The sequence below is a fragment of the Ceratotherium simum genome, chromosome 17 (assembly GCF_057802395.1).
Source record: "Ceratotherium simum simum isolate JZ-2026a chromosome 17, ASM5780239v1, whole genome shotgun sequence".
Lineage (NCBI taxonomy): Eukaryota > Metazoa > Chordata > Mammalia > Perissodactyla > Rhinocerotidae > Ceratotherium > Ceratotherium simum.
The window spans coordinates 1519350-1539197 of record NC_141916.1 but is presented as its reverse complement, the minus strand read 5'-3'; the positions used below and the strand labels follow the sequence as shown (position 1 = coordinate 1539197).

Below are 19848 nucleotides of genomic sequence, written 5' to 3'. Positions count from 1 at the left end.
AATTTGTTAAGGTTTGCTTTCTCATCCAGGATGTGGTGTACCTTGGTGAACGTTCCATGTGCACTTGAAAAGAATGTGCATTCAGCTCTTGCTGGGTGAAGTGCTCTGCAGGTGCTAATCAGGTGAAGTTGGCTGGCAGTGATCAGGTCTTCTGTACCCTTGCTGACTTCTTTTCTACTTCTTTTATTTCTTACTGTGAAAAGAGTGTTCAAATCTTTAAGAACGATTGTGGATTTAGAATTTTTTGTTGATAAGGGCTTTTTTCCCCCCAGCACTTGAAAAATTTTGACCTACTATCTTCTGACCTTCATGGTTTTTGATGAGAAATAGTTATTTGAATCATTGTTCCCTTGTAGATACTATGTCATTTTTCTCCAGCTGCTAGGTATTTTCTTTATCATTGGTTTTCAACAGTTTTATTATGATGCAACTGGGTGTGGGCATGGTTTTCTTTGAGATTATATTGTTTGGGATTTGCTCAACCTTTTGAATCTGTAAATTTATGTTTTTCACTACATCTGGGAAGTTTTCAGTTATTGTTTCTTCACATTTATTTTTCTGTACCAATGTCTTTCTTTTCTCTTTCTAGGACTCCAACGACACAAATGTTAGATATTGCACACAGGTCCCTGAGGCTCAGTTCATTTTTTCAATTTTTTTCTCTCTGTTGTTCATATTGGATAATTTCTATTCATCTGTCTTCAAGTTCACTGACCCTCCTCTGTCTTCTCCATTCTGTTATTAAGCCCACTTCAGATTCCTGTAAATGCCCTCCCCACTCTCCCCCAGGAAAGACAGAGTGAGTCCAGACCTGAATCTCAATAATCACAGAGAAATCCATCTGTGGATATTTCTGGTACTGGCTTTTGCTGTTCTTTGGGAACAAAAACACCATTGCCAAATGACCAAGGGAAGAGGGAGGCTTAACATTTTGCCTCTCTTAAACTCTCTCTATCACACACACACACACACACACACACAGACACACACAACTGGTGGGTTGCCACATGTCTGAGCCCACACTCTCAGCTGGCTGTTCTGCCCCAGGCACTGCATGGCTGAACCCCGAATTAATTGCCCCTGTGCCTGCCCTCACATTCCTCTCACCCCCTCCAAGCAGCTGGCATGAGTTCCTGTGGGAAAGGGGGCAATGGATGTGTCCTTACCATCTCTGGCCTGGAAACAATCTGCCAGAGGTTGCCTAGTCTCTCTCCTCTATGTGTCTTCTCCTTAAGAGAGAGTACAGCTGATTCCACCAGGGTTCTGTTTAACTGTGTGGGTTACTTTTGTAACTGGAAGAAAGAATTTTACCTGTTTGTGGGAAAAGTGAACAGAAGTCGTATTTGAAGAGTTGTCTTCTTACCTGGGAGGCCTGAAATCTGTCATGTGATCCTGGTCTCCATGGTAATAATGGTCTTTACTGCAGGGCCAGAGCATCTCCTTATAGGCAGTGGCTGTGGAGGTTCTGGCAGGTTTGCCCTATCAGATTCCCTCTCTCCCTTGGGGGTGGGGTGGGTTAGTAACTGAGCTAGAGGGGGGAGTCAATGTTGTCGAGCATTTACCAGGTGTTGGGCATTGTTCTTTGCACTTTACATATTTGCTTGTGTAATTCTGTATTTGATTTTACACATTTCATTCTCTTACCAGCTCTGCCGCATAGGCACACTATTATCCATACTTTACAGACGAGGAGGCTGCAGTGCAAGAGGTGAAGTCACTCTCCAGGGGTCAGCAGTGGCAAAGCTGGGATTAAAATGTGCCCAGCTCTGGAACACACGCCCTTTCCTCTACATGCAGCTTTTAGATTAATTGATATTTTAGGGAACGTTTTAGAGAAATGTGAACCTCAGGGAAATACATTAAATGTGTCTACAATTATCTGCCAGAAAGGGTGACTCAGAATGGATCTGAGCCATAGTTTGCAAAGATTGTCAGAGTTCATGCCCATGAAAGAAGAGTCCAGTGATCAGATAACCTGTCGCTGCTCCACAGAAGCTGCTCAGGTCCCTGCGGGTAAGTGGGGCTGCAATCAAGTTCCGAGAGACCGAGCGGAAGCGGCTGGAGCGTGTGACCACGAGGCTGTGCGCTGGCTCAGGGATCATTACATCTGTAAACCTACTCGAATGCCCCCATTGTTGAGTATTTCCACAACCAGGCTCTTCTGGCAGGTTAGCTGCGATCCTCACAACAGTCCTGGACGGAGGTCTCCTTGCCTGGCTCACAGCTCTAAGTAGCCGAGCTGGGATTCAAACCTGCGTCTACTACAAATCCTGGGTGACTTCCCCTCTCCTTTGTTGCCTATGAATTGTGCTTTTAAAAACGTCAGTGACCACTCTTTATCGCGACGATCTAAGAGACCAGTAGGCTGCAAAATTGCTGGGAGCCAGTTTGAATCTCATAGGCAGATTTTCAGATCTCAAATACATTTTAAAAATGGAATTATTTGCTCTGTAAAACAGATGGCCCTAAATGCTCTATGGAAAACTGGTCCCATGAGATGCTGCAGGAAAAACAAAAGTTCTGTGATCCATAAATAAACTTGTGACTCACTGGCTTAAACAAAATTAAATGAACTTCTTCAGTGCAGGACTTCTCAGAGCCTTTGATGTGCTAATGTGAACCGGGGAAGAGAAATGGCATGCAGTGTTCCTCACGCTTATTTGGCCGTGGACCCCTTTTGGGGCACGTGCCCATGAGGAGCATTGGATATGCTGCTCAGGACTTGCTCATCCTTCTGTGTGACTCTACTGGTGTGCTGAGCTGGCTTGGTCCTGGGTCCTGTCAGCGTGTGCAGGTTCCTGACGACCGCCCTTAACCCTTTCTTTCCTGGAGTGGTGGAGCCCAGGGCAGCTGTCTGCCCAGGAGGAGCAGCTGGAGTCCTCTCTGGTTCCCTCAGGTAGCCAGCCGGTTACCTCCAGGGCAGAGGAGAGCCGGATGGGTGGGCAGACTGGGACGTGTCCAGGTTTGGAGAGCGGCTCACGGGGAGGGAGGTTAGATGCTTAGGGAACAGCGAGAAACCCTGGAGGTCGTAGTGAAAAAGCACAAGTGTCTGTGTGTGTACGTGTGTGCAGAGGAAGGAAGGCTCTGGAAAAGAGACTACTGAATCCTCAAAACAGGCAGAGGGTCACCTGCTTCCTTCCGTTACTAAAAGCAGGTGTCAGGGAGCAGCAGCGTCAGCCTCACGCGGGAGCTGGAAATGCAGCATCCAGGCCTCGCCCAAAAACACGACATCTGATTCTGCGTTTTAACAGGATTCCAGGGGACTCTTGCACATTACAGTCTGAGAAGCCGGCTTTAGGTTAATACACGTGCTCCTACCCCACCTCCCAAGTCCCACACCAAACAATTAACACAGCCGGGTTTGCGTCAGTGTGTTCAGTTGGGGAGTGTCACACCGACTTCAGGCTGGCCCTGAGGCCCTGCCTGTGGGGTAAGAGGGGGCTGGCTGAGGGCCCTGGGCAACACCTATGCGCAGGTTTGAATGGGTGACTTTGCAGGAGGGGGACCTTAGAGACGCATTAGGTCCATTAGACACAGACTCCAGGTTCATTTTATTTCATTCTGATGGTTGAGCTTAAGCATCTGATATTCTGGGTTTTACTCAGGACTTGGCTGGCAAAAAGAGTTAGGAGTCGATGACCAGCTGCATGTTTTAGTTCTGCTGCCTGTGGGTGGGCCGATAAGCCCTTGACTGTGAGGTTTCGAGAGGCAGTGAAGAAGCACATGTGGTTCTACGAGAAGAGCTTGTTAGAGGCTGTCTGAGTCCATTGACCGGTTTGACTTCTGGGTTCAGACTGATGCAGTAGGAGAAAGGCGAACAGAATCCCAGGCTGAAACATGACCGCGGCTCGCCATTCTAAAGATGCTTGTGGAGAGCGAAATAACCACAGTAATTAACGTGATCAGGATGGTCTGCATTTAAAACACCATGTCCCTTATAGCGTGGGCTCTGGTGGTAGACTGACTGCTGGATTCCAGCTTAACCAGTTGCTGGATGAATAATCTCGAGGGAGTCATTTAACCTCATCAGGCCTCAGTTTCACTGCCTGTGGAATGGGGGAATGACAGTGACTTTTTGGTGGTGGCAGAGATTACATAAGACACACTAGCAGAGGCTCGGCATGGTCCTCCATACGGGTCACCTGTCTCCAGCAGCAGAGGAGGGTGGCGCGAGGGTCAGGGCCTGTGGTTTGCCAGCACAGGGCTGGAGGGAGGACTGCAGCATGTTTTCTTGCTTGTCGCTGCCTTGTCATGAAGTGATTTCCTCGGGCTACCTTATCCACTGACGGCATTTCTGCCAAGGCCCTTTCCCATCCCAGCCTCTGGTGGGGGTGCAAACCCTAACGAAGCTGATCAAGTATTCATTGAGAGCCTGCCACGTACTCACCACCGGGCACTACGGACACACACACACACACACACACACACACACACCAGTATGAAGACACACTCTTAATGTCCATGTGGGAGGATAGATCATACACATGGAAAACTGGAGGAAATACTTTCAGTCACAATTACTTTTACAGTTTGGTGAGGGGGTACAACAGTGAACAGAACAGATGAACCCCTGCCAGTGGTTTACCGAGGGCAGGGGGTGGGAAGCAGCCTGCCCTGGCAGGCACCCGGACATCTTTCTCTGAGATGGTGGTGCAGGTGATAATAAGAGGCAGACTGACGTTTTGTAGATTTAAGTATTGTTTCTGAATTCTCTATAGACGATGCGTTTCCTTGCTGCCAGCTCCTGGGGTGAGCAGTTCCCATCCTTCACTGCTGCCGTGCACCCTAGTAGGGAGAGAAAGACAGCGGCGTCTAGTGTAAGGTCGTTCAGAAGATGGAGAGAAATAGGTGTGAGGTAGGGGAGAACCCAGTGAGGGTTGGGGAGGCTGCCGTTATAGATTGGGTGGTCAGGAAAGCCCTCTCTTGATATATGAACTTATGAATACACGTATTTATGGCCAGATGGAGTGTAAAAAAGCAGTAATTCCTATTTATTAAGTACCAGCTCTATCCCAGGCCCTGTGCTGAGCTGAACTCCCTGTGCAGTGGAGCCTTAGAGAAGGGCAGTGGTGTGTGGAGGCCCTGGGGGAGTCAGCAGAGAATACGGGGACTGGACCGCTGAACTGTGAGCAGTCCTAGCTGGTGTTCACACGAAGCCGGCGTCCAAATACCGTGAGTGTGCCCTGCGCAGTGGCTAGGAGGGTCACAACGCGTGGTGGCACTCAGGTGATACCTGCTCAGGCCAGGCTGCCATCCGAAAGAAATGCTGGCTGCTTTGGGGCAGCAGGCAGATCTCGTGGATGCACAGACGGCCTTGGCCAGCTGGCGGAAAGTCTGTTTTGCGCCTTCCCTTGGTTTGCATGGCATTCAACCACCCGGAGACCATGTTTCTCCATTCATCCTCCAAAAAATGAAACAACTTGTGTGTCTGAGAGAAAGGAGTTTAGAAGACAAATTATTCTATTTTTTATCAGCAGGTAAGAATCGCTTGATTTTTACAGCTAACTCGTACAGAAGCTAGAGACAGAGATGGCCACTCAGGGAGTGACCCATCGTATCTGTTGCTTCCTAGGTCCATTTTATGGAAATCTCTTTGGCAAAATAGGCAAATTCAGAGCATAAAGTCCAAAAAACAGTCTAATGTGCATTATGGGGATTCCCGACACAGTGATCGTGAGTCGGGAGCAGTTGGCAGCTTGGAAACAGTCCCAAACAACAGTTTTTCTTTTTCTTTTCTTTTCTTTTTCTTTTTTTTTTTTTTGCTGAGGAAGATTGGCCCTGGGCTAACATCTGTGCCCATCTTCCTCCACTTTATATGTGGGACTCCTGCCCCAGCATGGCTTGACAAGCGGTGAGTAGGTCCATGCCCAGGATCCGAACCTGTGAACCCCGGGCCACCACAGCAGAGCCTGCAAACTTAACCACTATGCCAACAGGCCAGCTCCCAGAGTTTTTCTTAAAGTTAATCATTGCACTTGTTTTTTACAATTTGCTTAGTTTTGAAGGTAGCTATCATTAATTCTTCCCTCAAATTCTCTGAAAAGAACTGCAAAATTTCTCTCAGTGTATTAAAATTCATCGAGTGTGTAATGCAGTGAAATAAAGGAGTGGCTGTAGTGAGCTTTGGAAGGAGGACAAACTGTAAGGAAAACACTTAAACATTTAAAATCCTTGCTTTAAAACCACCCACACACATTGCTGCCACTCAGCACAAGACCTGCTGGACAGAGCCTGCGTTCCCGTTTATAACAGGCCATGCCATGTTTCTTGAGGGAGTTGATACTTTACTTGTGATTTTCACTTTTTATAACATTATTGAATTCAGTGGCGTGGCTAATGTAAAGGTAACTGAACAGCTGCCTAGAGCCTGGAATGTGGAATTGTGAGATCACAGAGTCAGTAACAAAATTTAATTTGTAGGTTTATGGGAGTGATACCTGTGCAGAATTTAAGAAATCAAATGGTCCCGTACATGCGGCGTATAATGAAAACCAGCCATCCCCCGCCCCACTCCTCTGGTGACCCTGAGCGGGCTCTGCCAGCGGCAGATACTTTTCAACTCTTTTAGGAATTTCTACCACCTTATATCTAAATGATGTTTTTGTATCACTCTTTTTTGCTTTATACATGTTAACAACCTAATATTATCTTCTGGGAGGACTTAACTTTCTTATACCATGTGGGACACCCCTTCTACCCTCAGCCTCCCAATAGCATAAAGTTGTACAAAAATTTTTGGTGAGGTCGATACCCAGGGCTTACGTTATTACCACTATGTGTTCACATATAATTTACTATGATTCTATTTTCTTTCTTGAAATTTTTGTTTTTCTTGAATCATGGCCTTGTGTTCATGATTTGCTTAGCTTTGAATGTAGTCGTCGTCAATTCTTCCCTCAAATTCTCTGAAGAGAACTGCAGAATTTCTCCCAGTATGAAAACACATTAGTTCCTTTTCTTCTTCCAGGCATTCCTCAGATGATCTATGCCATTACTGACTTTTCTGTTCTGTCAGTTTGTTCTATCTATTTTGTTCTATCAGTTGATGAGAGGTGATGTTAAAATCTCCAACTACGAATGTACAGTTATTTATTTCTCCTTTTAATGCTGTCAATTTTTGCTTCATGTGTTTTGAACTTCTATTAAATACATAAACAATCATGCTCGCTTGCCTTCTTAATGAAAGGACTTTTATTATTATGGAATGAGCCTCTTTATTTTTAGTAATACTCTTTATTTTGAAGTCTATTTTAGCTATTGTTCATGAAATCACTTCTGCCTTTTCATACACGTTTTTTTTTCTCCGTTAACTTTCAACTTATCTGAGTCTTTATATTTAAAGTGTGTCTTGCAGGCAACATACAGTTGGGTCTTGCTTTTTAAAAATCTATTCCTGTAATCTCTGCCTTTTAATTGGAGTGTTTATTCCATTTACATTTAAAGTAATTATTGATATTGTATTTAATTCTGCCATTTTATTGTTTGTCTTCTTTTTATCCCTTCTATTTCTTACTCCTCTGTAACTTTTTCTGGTTTACTTTGTATTATTTGAATAATTTTAGAATTCCATTTTATCTGTTGACTTCAGCTATACTTCTTTGTATTATTTAACCTTTTACAATCTACTTAGAGTTAATGAATCAATATTGTACCACTTAACATAAAATATAGAGATATTCAACTGTATAATTCCATTTATCCCCCTCTCCCATCCTCTATGCTATAGTTGTCATGAGTATTACACCTACATGTGTTATAAACTCTACAAGATAATGTCATAATTTTTGCTTTAAATAGTCCTATGTATTTTAAGGAAATTAAGAGAAAAAGTGATTTGCATTCAGATAGATACCATTTTTTATTCTCTTCATTTCTCCCTAAAGTTTCAAGTTCCTATCTGGCATCATTTCCCTTTAGCCTGAATGATGTCTTTAGCATATTGTATTGTGCATGTCTGTTCATCGATTCACTTAATTTTTTTATTTGAAAACGTCTTTATTTTGCTTTCATTCTTGAAGGATATCTTCATTGGATATAAAACTCTGCATTGTCAGTTTTGTTTTTCTCTGGCACTTTAAAGACATTGTTGTGCTGTCTCTCGCCTATGGAAATTTTGATGAGAAGTCAGTGCTCCTCTGAATCACTGTCACGCCACACGTAATGTGTTGTTTTCCTCTGGCTGCTTTTGAGAGTTTCTGTTTATGTTTGGTTTATGGTGATTTGACTCGCTGACCTAGGTGTGCTTTTCTCCGTGTCTGTATGGCTTGGGATTTGCTGAGCTGCTTGAACTTTTAAAGGTACGTTTTTCACCTTTGGAAGTTTTCGGCCATCGTATTTTTAACCATTTTTCTGCTCCGTCCTCTCCACAGGTTCATGAATCTCCTTTTCTCTCTCTCTTTTTTAATTCATTTTTTCCTCTCTGCTCTTTAGATTGGATGATATCTGAGGATCTGTCTTCAAGTTCTTCTGATACACCACCCAGTGATCTTTTTAATTTTTATTTCTAGAATTTTCTTTTCAATTCTAGAATTTCCATTTAGTTCTTCTTTATAGTTTCTTTCTTTGCTGAGATTTTGTATTTTTTTGTTCTTTACAAACACATTTTTCTCTGCTCCGTTAAGGGTAGTTACAATAGCTGCTTTAAATCCTTGTCTGCTAATCCAGTGTCTGGATCATCTCTGGGTGTGTGTCCATTGATGGTTCTTTCTCCTGAGGCCAGGCCACATTTTCCTGGTTCTTTGTTTGTGGAGTAATTCTGAATGGTATCGTGGACATTGTGAATGTCTGGATTCTTTCTTAGCCCTCTGAAGAGGATATATATTTTTGTTTTACCAGGCAATTACTTTGCTTAGATTTAGATTGTAAATTCTGTCTCTTGGGAAGTAGCTCAAATTTCAGATCAGTCTTTTTTCTTTGGTTGGGCTGTGTGCAGTCAGCTCCATGCATCAACGGCTCAGGAGTTGGTCAGACACTTGGCTGGAGTTTATGCTCAGAATCTCGAGTTTCCTCTCTCTGTATCTGTCTTTCCCAACATTCCCCTTTCACTTTCAGCAGCTACGTTTGTCCCAAACTCTGTTCTCTGGTTTTTTAGGCCAGAAACACTGTGGGCTTCTCCTGGAGTGTCAGCTGTTCTATGGTTCTGACTTCACCCAGCCCTAAGGCTGAAAGCTGTCAACAGATAACTCACTTCATGCCATTACCTCTTTCAAGTTTCAGTGCCCCTCCAGAATCTTCTTGCTTTTGCCCACTTTCCAGTATCTTCGGGTATATGTTTATTTTTAGATTTCCAGACTTCACAGTTGTTGTCTGTGGGAGGGTCAGGTCTGACAGGAGCTCACCAGTCATATTGGAAGCAGAAGAGCGCGTTGTGATTCCTGATGTATCTTGGTGTTTGTTATCCGTCTTCAGTGTTAAAGGTTTTCTGAAAATGTCTGACCCTTCATTGTTTGTCCCAGTTTAGGAAGTTCTGTGGCCAGCCATTGTTCTCAAAGGGTGAGTTTCATTGTAGAGTGGTCAGGCAGAGCCTGGCCACTTCCTCAGGTGATTTCAAACTATCATTTCCCCCCCGAGGACGTTCAGCTTTTCTAGGGAACAATCCTCCAGTTTCTTACTGTGGGAAATCTACCTGGATGCCTGCAAAGCCTAGTTGAGGAGAGTCTCGCAGTTCAGTGTTTAGGCTTTTAATTGATCCTTCCGTTTTTAGCCCAGCAGCTCCACCGTCTCCCTGGTTCCGTTTCTCCAGAGAGTTAGGCTTTCCAGCCTCTGTGGGCGGATGGAGGTCGTTGCCTGGCTGTACAGGTGGGGAAGATGATCTAAGGGTCCAGCTGGTCCTTAATCAAACTTTCAACCAATGCTTTTGTTTTCTGCCCCCCTTACCCCCAAATTCAGAGGCTCCTGTTGACTCCAATGTCCTGGACTTTTCTGGAGTTGTGTATGGATTGGATAACTTCTTGCTGGTTTCTACGTCTCCTCCGCCATCCCCAGGAAGTCCTGTTTTTCTTTTTCCACTTTGCTAACTCAGTTACCATCAATCCTATTTCTGCCTGCCACATGTAATTGAAATACGGTCTGTTATGGTCTCTGCTCGTGTGCTATATGTCCTTTTGTGTTTGTGCCTCTTTACTTTCATCTGAGTGGGGTTTTTGGAGGAAGGTAAATGTATGTTCTCTCTTCCCTTATTAATGAGAAGTGAATAAAGTATAAAAGACCAATTTGAGGAGAAAAGATAACTTTTCTAGTAAATAATAAAAACAGACTTTTCTCTTCATTGTATGAGATTGAAATCTTAATCAACCAAGAAACACATGGTAGCTTACTATCGTTCGAGAGGATCAAGTGGAGGGTGTGGTGCTTGTGTATGACTTAGAATCACAGAGTTTCTGAGCCGTAAGGAACTGGTAGGTTCTTTGGAACAGAAATTGTCACACTTTTTTAGTGGTGGTACTCATTTCTGTAAAAGATAAAATTTTACTTGCACCTCAATATATAAAACAGAAAAAAGTTACGAATTTCTTTTCCCCAAACATGTAAAAAAATTTTCTGTTGTAAAACCCCTGAGCTCCTTCCTGGAGCTTTGGGATTCCTGGAGCCCAGACGGAGAACCGAGGCCTCAGTGGTGACATTCTGTCGTGGTCCAGCCAGATGGTGTGCACAGCCGGCTCCCGGCATGAGCGCTTTGAGCACGTTCAGAAGCAACAATAGTGTTGGTTAGTCTTTGCTGAGCACTCACTGTGTGTGGGGGAGTTATGTCACGGCTTTGTACCCAGGACCTCACTTAATTCTCACAACGTGCTGGGAGGAAGGCATAGCGATCATCCTGTTTTGTAGACGAGGAGAGGGAGGCCTGGAGCAGTGAGTGCGTGTTCACGGGCACAGCTAGGAAGTAGAAGATCGGGGCCTCATGCCAGCTCTGTCTGACCCAGAGCCCGCTCTCTTGACTCACGACACCGGGCGTGGTCCGGTGGGCTCGTTCCCCCTGGAGCGCCTGGGGGTGCTGTACCCATTTGTGACAGAAATAGAATGATGCAATCGGTTACAACAAAAAAGCAAAACGTGTCTCCAATCCTCAGGCAACGCCGGCTCCCAGACACCCCACCCTATTCCGCATCAGACTCCTGCTCGCCTCCGCAGGTCAAAGGTGAGTGCCATTCGCCCTCTGCATGTCGCATACTGCTCCTCTTCTTCCTGACAGCGGGGTGAGAAAGAGAGGCACCCCCACTGTGTCCCCCCAGGTGCATGCTGCCCCACCGTGAGACCTGCAGCCCGGGGGACTCCGGCGACACTTCTCGACTCCGAAGCTGCACCTGCGACGCTGCCTGTGCACCCACCCCAGGGCTCGGCTGAGACGAGTGACCCTGGCAGTATCCACAGTGGCTTCCACAACTGCTACCCAGACACCGGTCATCTCACGACCCCCCTGGACCAGTCCGTGTCCGCCCATCTGGGGATGAGTTGTTCTTACCTGCAGCAGCCTCTGTGCTACAGCCCCAGGTAAGGGGCCAGCTGCTTAGTTATGGGAGACCTCAGAGCGGCCGCCCCAGCGGGGCGGGCAAGAAGGAACGGTGGAGTCCTCTCCAGGAGGTGGCAGTGTCGAGACACAGATCTGACGCGCCAAGGCCCCGCTCTGGGCTGTAGAGCATCCTTTAATTAAAAACCTACTAAACCCAAGGTCCTCGTTCAGTGGAAAGCTAAGATGTCAGGAATACACAGGGAGATTCTGGCGATGGGGAAAGCACTGTTTGCATTTGCAGCCTCAGCCAGACCACTCAAGTAATTTGTGATGAGCTCTCAGAAAAACATCTGTCAATTAAGCTTTAACTAATATTCTTTTCTTCTCTTTTCCTTCTCCTCTGCCTTTTCTCTCTTTGACCCCTCCTTCTGGATCTAGAGGATGGCAAAAAGAGTAAATGCCATCAAAAATTGTGGTAAAATTCCACGTGAAAATAATGTGCGGGTGTGAAATGTATGCCTGTGTTTTAAGTCCATATCTCCTCTGTCCCAATGGCTTCTCTGCCTTTGAAAATGCATTCAGTTTATTTTCCAAGTAGGTGAATCTCAGATCCACTGGGTAAAGGAGAATGAATTTCAGACCAGTGGGGCTCGTGGAATAGGGTCCTGTTCTGTCTGCTCCACGCATGGACCTGGTACTGCAGACGAGAAGGGCCCAAGTAAATTTAACTACTAGAATTAATCTTAGGAAGGCAGGGAGCAGAGACCTGGTAAATTAAATCGATTTAATGTAACGTGGAGAGCAAAGAAGAACCCTAACCTTCATTGTGGTTTCTTGATCTTAGAGCCTCATTGCCACCAACCCAGAAGAGAAAGTGCCCACAGGCGCCGGAGGGCTCGGGGGACTGCCGGATGTGTGCCCACCACTCCAGACCAAGTGAGCCAACCCGGGGCCGTGAAATCAGGGTTTCTTACCAGCCTTGGAGCAGCCCTACAAAAGTATTCTCTGTCTCACAGAAGGGCAGTGACAGGCTCTGGGAGTTCTTTCTTCCCTCTTGACGTAATGATTCGCGCGATCTAAGGTGGGGTCGTCCAGGGGCTCCCAGGAAGAGACGCCGTCCCCTCTCTGGTGGAGATGAAACACTAGTCCTTCCAATTCCAGGACCCGACTCCAGGCCTGGGGAGGCTGTGCAGTGTGGCAGCACCTCCAGGAGCCTGCCAGTGTGCTCGTAGCCTTGCTCCCTCCTGACTGTAGTGTGCACACGATGACCCGGGCGTCTTGGTAAAATGCAGATTCCAAGTCAGCAAGCCTGGGTGGGGTCTGAGAGTCTGCCTTCCTAGCAAGCTCTCAGCTGGTGCCGATGCTGCTGGCTCGTGGAAAGTTCTCTGAGGAGCAAGGCTTTAGAGGATTTCTCCAGGGGAGCAGGAAGGCAGAAAGCTGAGCTTCCCAGGCGCTCGCTTCAAGTCAACAGGTTCCCAGTAGATCTTCGAAATGTTGTAAAATCATTTGAGAAGTCTAGTAGCACAACCATCTGATGCCCAAGGGATCAGCCTATCTCATTCTTTGTCTTATATAACATGAGACACACCGTGTTTTGAGCTTAGAGGCCTGATCAAGTTGAGAACAAATTGGATTTTTTGAGTCTGAAGCCTTGAATTCAGAATTTTCAGAGCAAATGCTATGGCACTTTCTAGGGAAAAGGATGATGCTCTGTGCTGGATCTGTTAGCCACTGTGCATGATCCAAGGTAGGCAGCGTGAACAGTACCTCAAATTCAGGAGCCAAGCCACCTCTCTTTTATTCTCATGCGTCAGCTTGGCAAGAAGCCCAAGATTTCCCTCTTGCGGCTCCCCTCCCACTGTTGCCCCCCAAACTCTAGAGGTTTATGCTGCCCCGAGAGGAGCTGCATGTGGCTCTCTCACCGGCTTGAGTTGCTGTCTTTGCATTTCCCAGCCACACGGTAAGAGCGGGTCCTCTGTGCCCCCTGGAGCCTGCTGGTGCCTTCAGGGATGGGTGGCCACAGCTGCAGCAGGGGCTGTGGGTCCGTCAGTGGACAATGACTTCACCCTCTGCACCAGTCCCACACATCACCACCCCTGGGTGAGCTTGTCAGAACCGAGCTGGGCATCGGCCCTGGTACAAACTGAAGCTCTCACTGCCTGCTTTTCTTTTACATGGATCCACCATGGCCAGCAGTTGCTCGATTTTGCTTATTTAACCCTAGAAACACAAAATGCTAATTGAAATCCCCTTTCCAGATGATATTGAGCTCTCCATCCACCTTCCTATGTGAGGACACTCCAATGTCTTCAGGGATCCTTGCACCCAGCCTGCAGCTAATTTACAGTTCTCAAACACAAAAGGCTGAATAAACTCTTAGCCAGACGAGGGAACCACCTGTTGACTCTCCCATGGATGCGCCAGCTCCCTGAGAGTCCCGGGCAAGCCACCCAAACCTTCCCAGTGTTTCCTCATCAGATTGGCCATTCCAGAGTCCAGCTCCTCCCTGTCAGGGTTTCCGCCCTGTCCCTGGAGAGGGCACTCATTCCCACCACGTCCAGAGAGCAGTCACGGAGGACGTTAGAAATGTCCCAACAGGTAGGAAACCTTGAATCCTCGTTAAGTCCTACTCAGAGGTCACTGCAAAGCTGACTGAGGATAACTGGCTCCAAACAGCGGTTCCAGAATGAAAATGAGCAGGTTCCCAGGGCAAGAAAATAGACGAAATCTTAGTTAATCCAAATGCCATGTTTTCATTACAATTTGTATTTTCAGCAAGAGTTTTCTAGTGGAGGACTCGTATTTGATGTTGCAGAGGCCATGAGGTTTTACAAAGGTCCTGGGGAGACGACACATGGGTAGAGGAAGAGGAGCATATGCTGGTCATACAGGCAGGATTCTTGAGGGGAGAAGATGTTCTAAACTGAATCCATCAGGAAGGCTCTCTGGTGACCTCGTCCCAAACGGTCCACTTTGGCCAAGAGTCCCAAGACCCCATCTGTAGGGCTCACAGCGTGGAATTAGTAGTTGCTGTGGGCAGGTGTAAAATCTCAGAGAGAAAGCAGCTGGCGGGCAGCCTCTTGCTAGCTGGTCCCGGCCCCACATGGTCAGGACCCCAAATATGAGAGGGTTCATGGCCTTGTATGGTTTGACCTCAAATACTAAAGGAGTTTTTAGGCCTGAGTCGTGACCTTTGGCCCCAGCACTAGCTGGATTCACACCGGACAGTCAGAAAAGTATCTTCTCATCTCTCCAGAAACTGGGGACTTTCCAAGCCTGACTTTTCTTGATTATCAAATGAGAATGATAATTTCTAGCATACCCATTTCCAAGATTTTTTAAAAGTAATGTATAAGAAAATATTCTGGAAGACATTCTATGATTTTCTCCGAAAGATTGAGACTTGGGCATTCACACATCTTGGGATTGAGACTTGCTGCCTTCACACATCTGCTTCTCTCTTCTGTTACGTTTTCTCCAGAAATCCTCCGTGTAGCATGAAGGGAAGAGGCAGATTTGAATCCCAACTCGTTCGCTTAACGGCTGTGACACTGGGCAAGTTATTTCAGGTCTTTGAACCCCAGTTTCCACATTTGTTAAGTGAGATTAAGAATCCTTACCTCGTAAGCACTTTGTATATAATTTATATAAATCTGTTTGGCTGCATCTACTAAAACACACCCTGTGGATCAGTGACTCCACTCCTAGGAATATACCCAATAGAAATGTGTACACATGCCCACTGAAAGACACGCACAGAAACACCCACAGTAGCATGACTTATGTAACCACAAACCAAGTGGCCGTCAAGGGCAATAAACTGTGGTATATTCTTACAATGGAGTACTATACAGCAATGAAAATGAACAAATGGCTGCCATGTGCAACAATAACGAGTGAATCTCATAAACATAATGTTGGGTAAAAGAAGCCAACACATAGAGTACATGTCAGATTACTCCATTTCTCTAAACTCCCTTATGGTGTTAGATTTCAGAATAGTGATTATTCCCCAGCAGGAGGAAGTCGAGAGCGAAGCGGGCATGAGGTGTCTTCTGGAGGGCTGGAAGCCTCCTGTTCCTTGATCTAGTGGTAGTTACCCAGGGTAATTCATCTTGTAAAAAGTATCAGACTGTGGCTGATGATCTGTGTACTCTTCTTCATGAACATTACACCACAATAAAGAAAGTTTATTGGCAAACAGGGATCCTTACCTTGAAGGGGAGTTGATGGGTTGATGAGAAACCTCAAGTGTCTGAGGTAGTCCCTGTGGTGCAGAAACACACAGGAGACATAGATATTATTGTTAGTGTTGGTAATAGTAAATCCCAGTATTGGGCCCAGGCTTGTGCCTGGAATTTCAGTGTGGGCTCGTGGTCCCAGATCCCCGTCCCTCGTCCACCAGCTGACGGCCAGCTCCTGGGGAAGCCACGACTGGGTCAGTCGTGTTGGAGTGGCTGCCCGATACCCTTGCTGCTGTGATGAGAAAGGGCAGGAAATGCCTTACCCTTGAGGACAGTGCCCCTGCCCCCTGCCCCCTGCCCGCCCTCCCCACCAGCACCTGGGAGAGTGGAGCTGGTCTTGGGCTGCTTCCCCTGACACCTTGACCTTGCTGCCACCACGCTTGGATGGGAAGGGGCCCGAGTTAGCTGGTGGCTGTTAGTTAGTTATTTCACATCAGACAGAGTTACCATGGAGTCCAAGAACACAAGTATTTGCCAAGACGTCTTGGGAATAACTGAGTCACCCAAGCTGAAACAAGCATGTGTGATAATGACAGTGCCACCAACACTAACTAAGGGCACTGTTGTTTAAACTCTTCCTGGTGGTAGACCCCATGCTAAGCACCCAGACATTACTCAGCGGATCCCTTCAACAGCCCTGGGGGTAGTATCTCATTACACCCATTCTGCAGATGGAGACACTGAAGCCCAGAGACCTTCAGCCCTTTTCCTAAGATTGTGTCCCCATTAGGAGAGCTGTGATTCAAACCCAGGTCCATCCGATTCCAGACTCCAGGCTCCTGACCCCCTCCCCCTCGCCCCATCGTGGAGAGGCAGCAAGGATGGAAAGTCTCTCCCTTTCTCTGAATTTGGTGTAAGCAGGAGAACCGTGGAAGGGTTTTTGTTTTGTTTGTTTTTTTGAAAAGTTTTTAGGCCAGCTTTCAGAGGTGTGACGGCACCAAGAGCTCCTTGCATTGCTGACCTCCTGTATTCTTAACTGGGAAAAGTTTTTCAGGATTTTGAGAAAACTTTCCAAAATGGTTGTTTACAAAAAACGAAAAATAGATGTTTTGCTTAGGTGCAATCTAACAGTGATACCCCAGGAAAACATTTTCTGTGACATTTGGGATCACAAGCCACCTGAAGCAGCCCTGTTATTTGTTTACTTTAGGAAGGCCTCAGTAAGAGTGTGGAGCAGGGAAGCGAGATGCGGGAAGGAACAGCCAGTCACCCTTGCGCTTTCCGCGGGCTGAGGCTCCGCAGGGGCGCGTGGGAGCTCTGTGTGCTGGGTCGTGTTGGTGCTCACAGCTGGGCTGACCTTGAGCACACCACTCCCCTTCACTCCTGGTGGCAGGTGTGAGTGAAGGTGGGAGCTAAAAGAAAAGGGAAGCAGCAAACGGACCAGAATTTACATAAAAATCGTCTGCGGTTGATGGTACAGTTTGTCTCAAATTAAGACAAACAACTTGCAAAGATTGTGCAAAAACAGCAGCTTGCCCGTGTGAAATTGCTGTTATTTGGCCATTTTTGACATACAAGTGTAGCAATTACTTGTAGTCGATACTGCATTCTGACAAGATCCTTTCTGGTGCTTTCTCTTGTGTCACCTCTGACAGCGCTTCCTCTTGTGTTATGACGTTCTCTCTGCTGTGTGATGGTGCAAGATGGGCAGGATATCTGTTCTGATTTCTGTTTTGCAGTTGAGGGCAGTAAGACACTGAGTGAGGGAATAACTCCTCTAAGTTCAGAAAGCTGGCTGGACCACAGAGTCTTGATACCACAGGGACCTGCGACAAACTAGAATGTATTGGTTGCAATTAACAAAAACAAAGAAACAAAGGACCAAACCCGAAAAGCTTCAAACTACCTTAAGCAAAAAACAAACGCAAAAACAAATCGGGGGATTTATTGGCTCCTGTAACCCAAGAGTTTAGGATTGGATCCCAGAACTCAAATCATGCCACCAGGACTGGGCACCCTTCATTCTCAGCCGTGCCTTCTGCCGCGCTGGCTTCCTTCTCAGACCGGCTTTTCCCTCATGGCCCCAAATGGTGCCAGCAGCTCTGGGGCGTGGATCCCGCAGGTTCAGACCTCATGGAGGAGAGTCAGCACCCGCAGGCTGGGAGTGGACGTCACTGGAACCACCCTGCCTGGACGTGAGGAGCAGGGTAGACAGATGCTGAGGCAAAGTGTCCAACAGGTGCCCACCACTGACCCAAAGCCGCCCTTCTCACAGATGAGGAAAAAAGCCTGGCCTCATACCTCCTGCCTCCCAACACCTGTCCCTTTCCACACGGTGGCTCTGCCTCTGACAAGGCCTGTTTGTTTGCTCCCTGCAGCTGTCTGTGGGTCTAGGAAGAACAGCCGCGAAGGAAGGATCTCACACCTGTTTCTTTGCAGTGACGAGCAGGAGTCACAGGAGTGAAGGGCAAGACTGCAGCTGTGAGGGGCAGGAGGTGGTGCCTGAGGACCCGCGCTCTCTGGCTCTCAAGTGGCAGCCGTACCACAGTGTTCCTTGGCATAGTTTATTAAACGATCATTACGAAAAACTGTAAGTGGCCTTAGGCGCCCTTTGTGGTGGGCTGGGGGTGAGGGGACAACGGCTTCGCTAAGTCTCAAGACTAAATCCAGGTATTGGGGCTTTGACGCCACCCTGACCAAGTGGGCTGGGTCAGTGAGCAGTGTATCTTACTCCTCATGTTTTGCGTTCTAACTAATGAAGGGTTTCAGGAATCCAGACTGTAATTCTAAATTATAATCTACCCACTAAATGATGGAGGGAGAGAGCATCTTTCTGGGATCACATATCCAGTTTAAACTAAAAGCTAGAATTTGGAGATTTCCCAAATCTCTAACATTTAATCCTGCAGTTAATTTAAAATCCCATAGAACACTTTTTTTAGGCCACATTGAATTGTTAGCTAGTGACACCCCCTCCTCCTACATCCATGCTGCAAATCAGTATTGTCAGGTTCATTGTCAACACACCTGCAGCAATTGTAGCCAACGTGGCTTTGTATCAGGAGACTGAAATCAGGTCATGCAAAACACCCTTAAACTGGAAAACTTCCATCCTATTCTTGTGACGTTATAGTTTCAGGAGATAAATGTGGACTTACGCACTATCGCTCTTAATCATCCTTTGAGACATCTCTTTATTCCTTAGGATATAATTTATCTACTTAAGTCTTCTAGAATTTTCATTGATTATAAATGCCTTCTTGAAACACTAAAAAATGTTAACGGTTAAAGAATAGCATTTTCAAGTAATAAATATAATATTAAATGAGAAACATTGAGCTACAAAGTTGAGGGCCTTCATGGTATTTTCCAAATTCAAATATAGCTTCTTTTAGAGCAAGACTTATCACTCGGACTTTTATGTTGGATGATCTAGAAGGAAGAAGTCTTTTCCTTAAAACAAAATCTAAGGAGTTACACAGACTTTGGGAGCTGGTGGTTTAATAGCGGGGAGAAAGAAGCAAATTGCTGATTGTATCCTCGAAATGTCGTACCTTTTGTCTTTGCCACTGTGTGCAGTTACAAAAAGAAAGGACGGGCCCACAGATCTTGGTTTTGAGTCTTAGCCTTCGTTTGATTATCTTTGGGGAGTGTTCCGTGTTCTCTCTTAATATAGGTAGCGAGGTATGAACCCATCACACACGCACAGTGTTTTAACCGAAGCCTTTAATGCTTCGCAGCCTCTGTGCATCTGAGTTCACCAAATTCTCTAGGTAACTGTTCTCTTCCTACTCGAGTAGATTACTTTTTTAAAGTTTATTTTAACAGCCAATCTACGCTCCACTGATCTGGAAAGAAAGAGAACAGGATGGTGTCAATTTGCAGACGCAGAGGCAGATTTATCTTTGAACGCTGGGCCATCATGCAGTTTTCTTAAGCAAAGAAGGCAATATTCATCCGGATTAGAATTCAAGCTGCCTTGATTTCACTACTCATATTGAGACAGAAAATCACTTGTCTCTTCTAAAATGATTATATCTAATTTGTTACACAAATATTGTTTCCCTAAATTACCTAAAAGCAGTCAAGTTAGGGGATTGAAAATGTGTCAAATCTTTTTTTTCCTGAATGATATTTAAAACCTGTGTTAAGGGCCGGCCCCGTGGCTTAGCAGTTAAGTGCGCGCGCTCCGCTGCTGGCGGCCCGGGTTCGGAT

The 19848-nt window shown here is 46.2% G+C and overlaps 1 protein-coding gene across 1 annotated transcript in view; it reads left to right on the top strand.

Annotated features, from left to right (window-relative positions):
• MYRFL (myelin regulatory factor like) overlaps positions 1-19848 on the top strand; it is a 96231-nt gene that overhangs the window by 14231 nt on the left and 62152 nt on the right. The window contains exons 3-6 of the mRNA XM_087441994.1: positions 11070-11137; positions 11232-11490; positions 12294-12385; positions 18073-18223. Of these exons, the coding sequence (XP_087298120.1) occupies positions 11070-11137; positions 11232-11490; positions 12294-12385; positions 18073-18223 (570 nt within the window). The remainder of the gene's footprint in view (positions 1-11069; positions 11138-11231; positions 11491-12293; positions 12386-18072; positions 18224-19848) is intronic.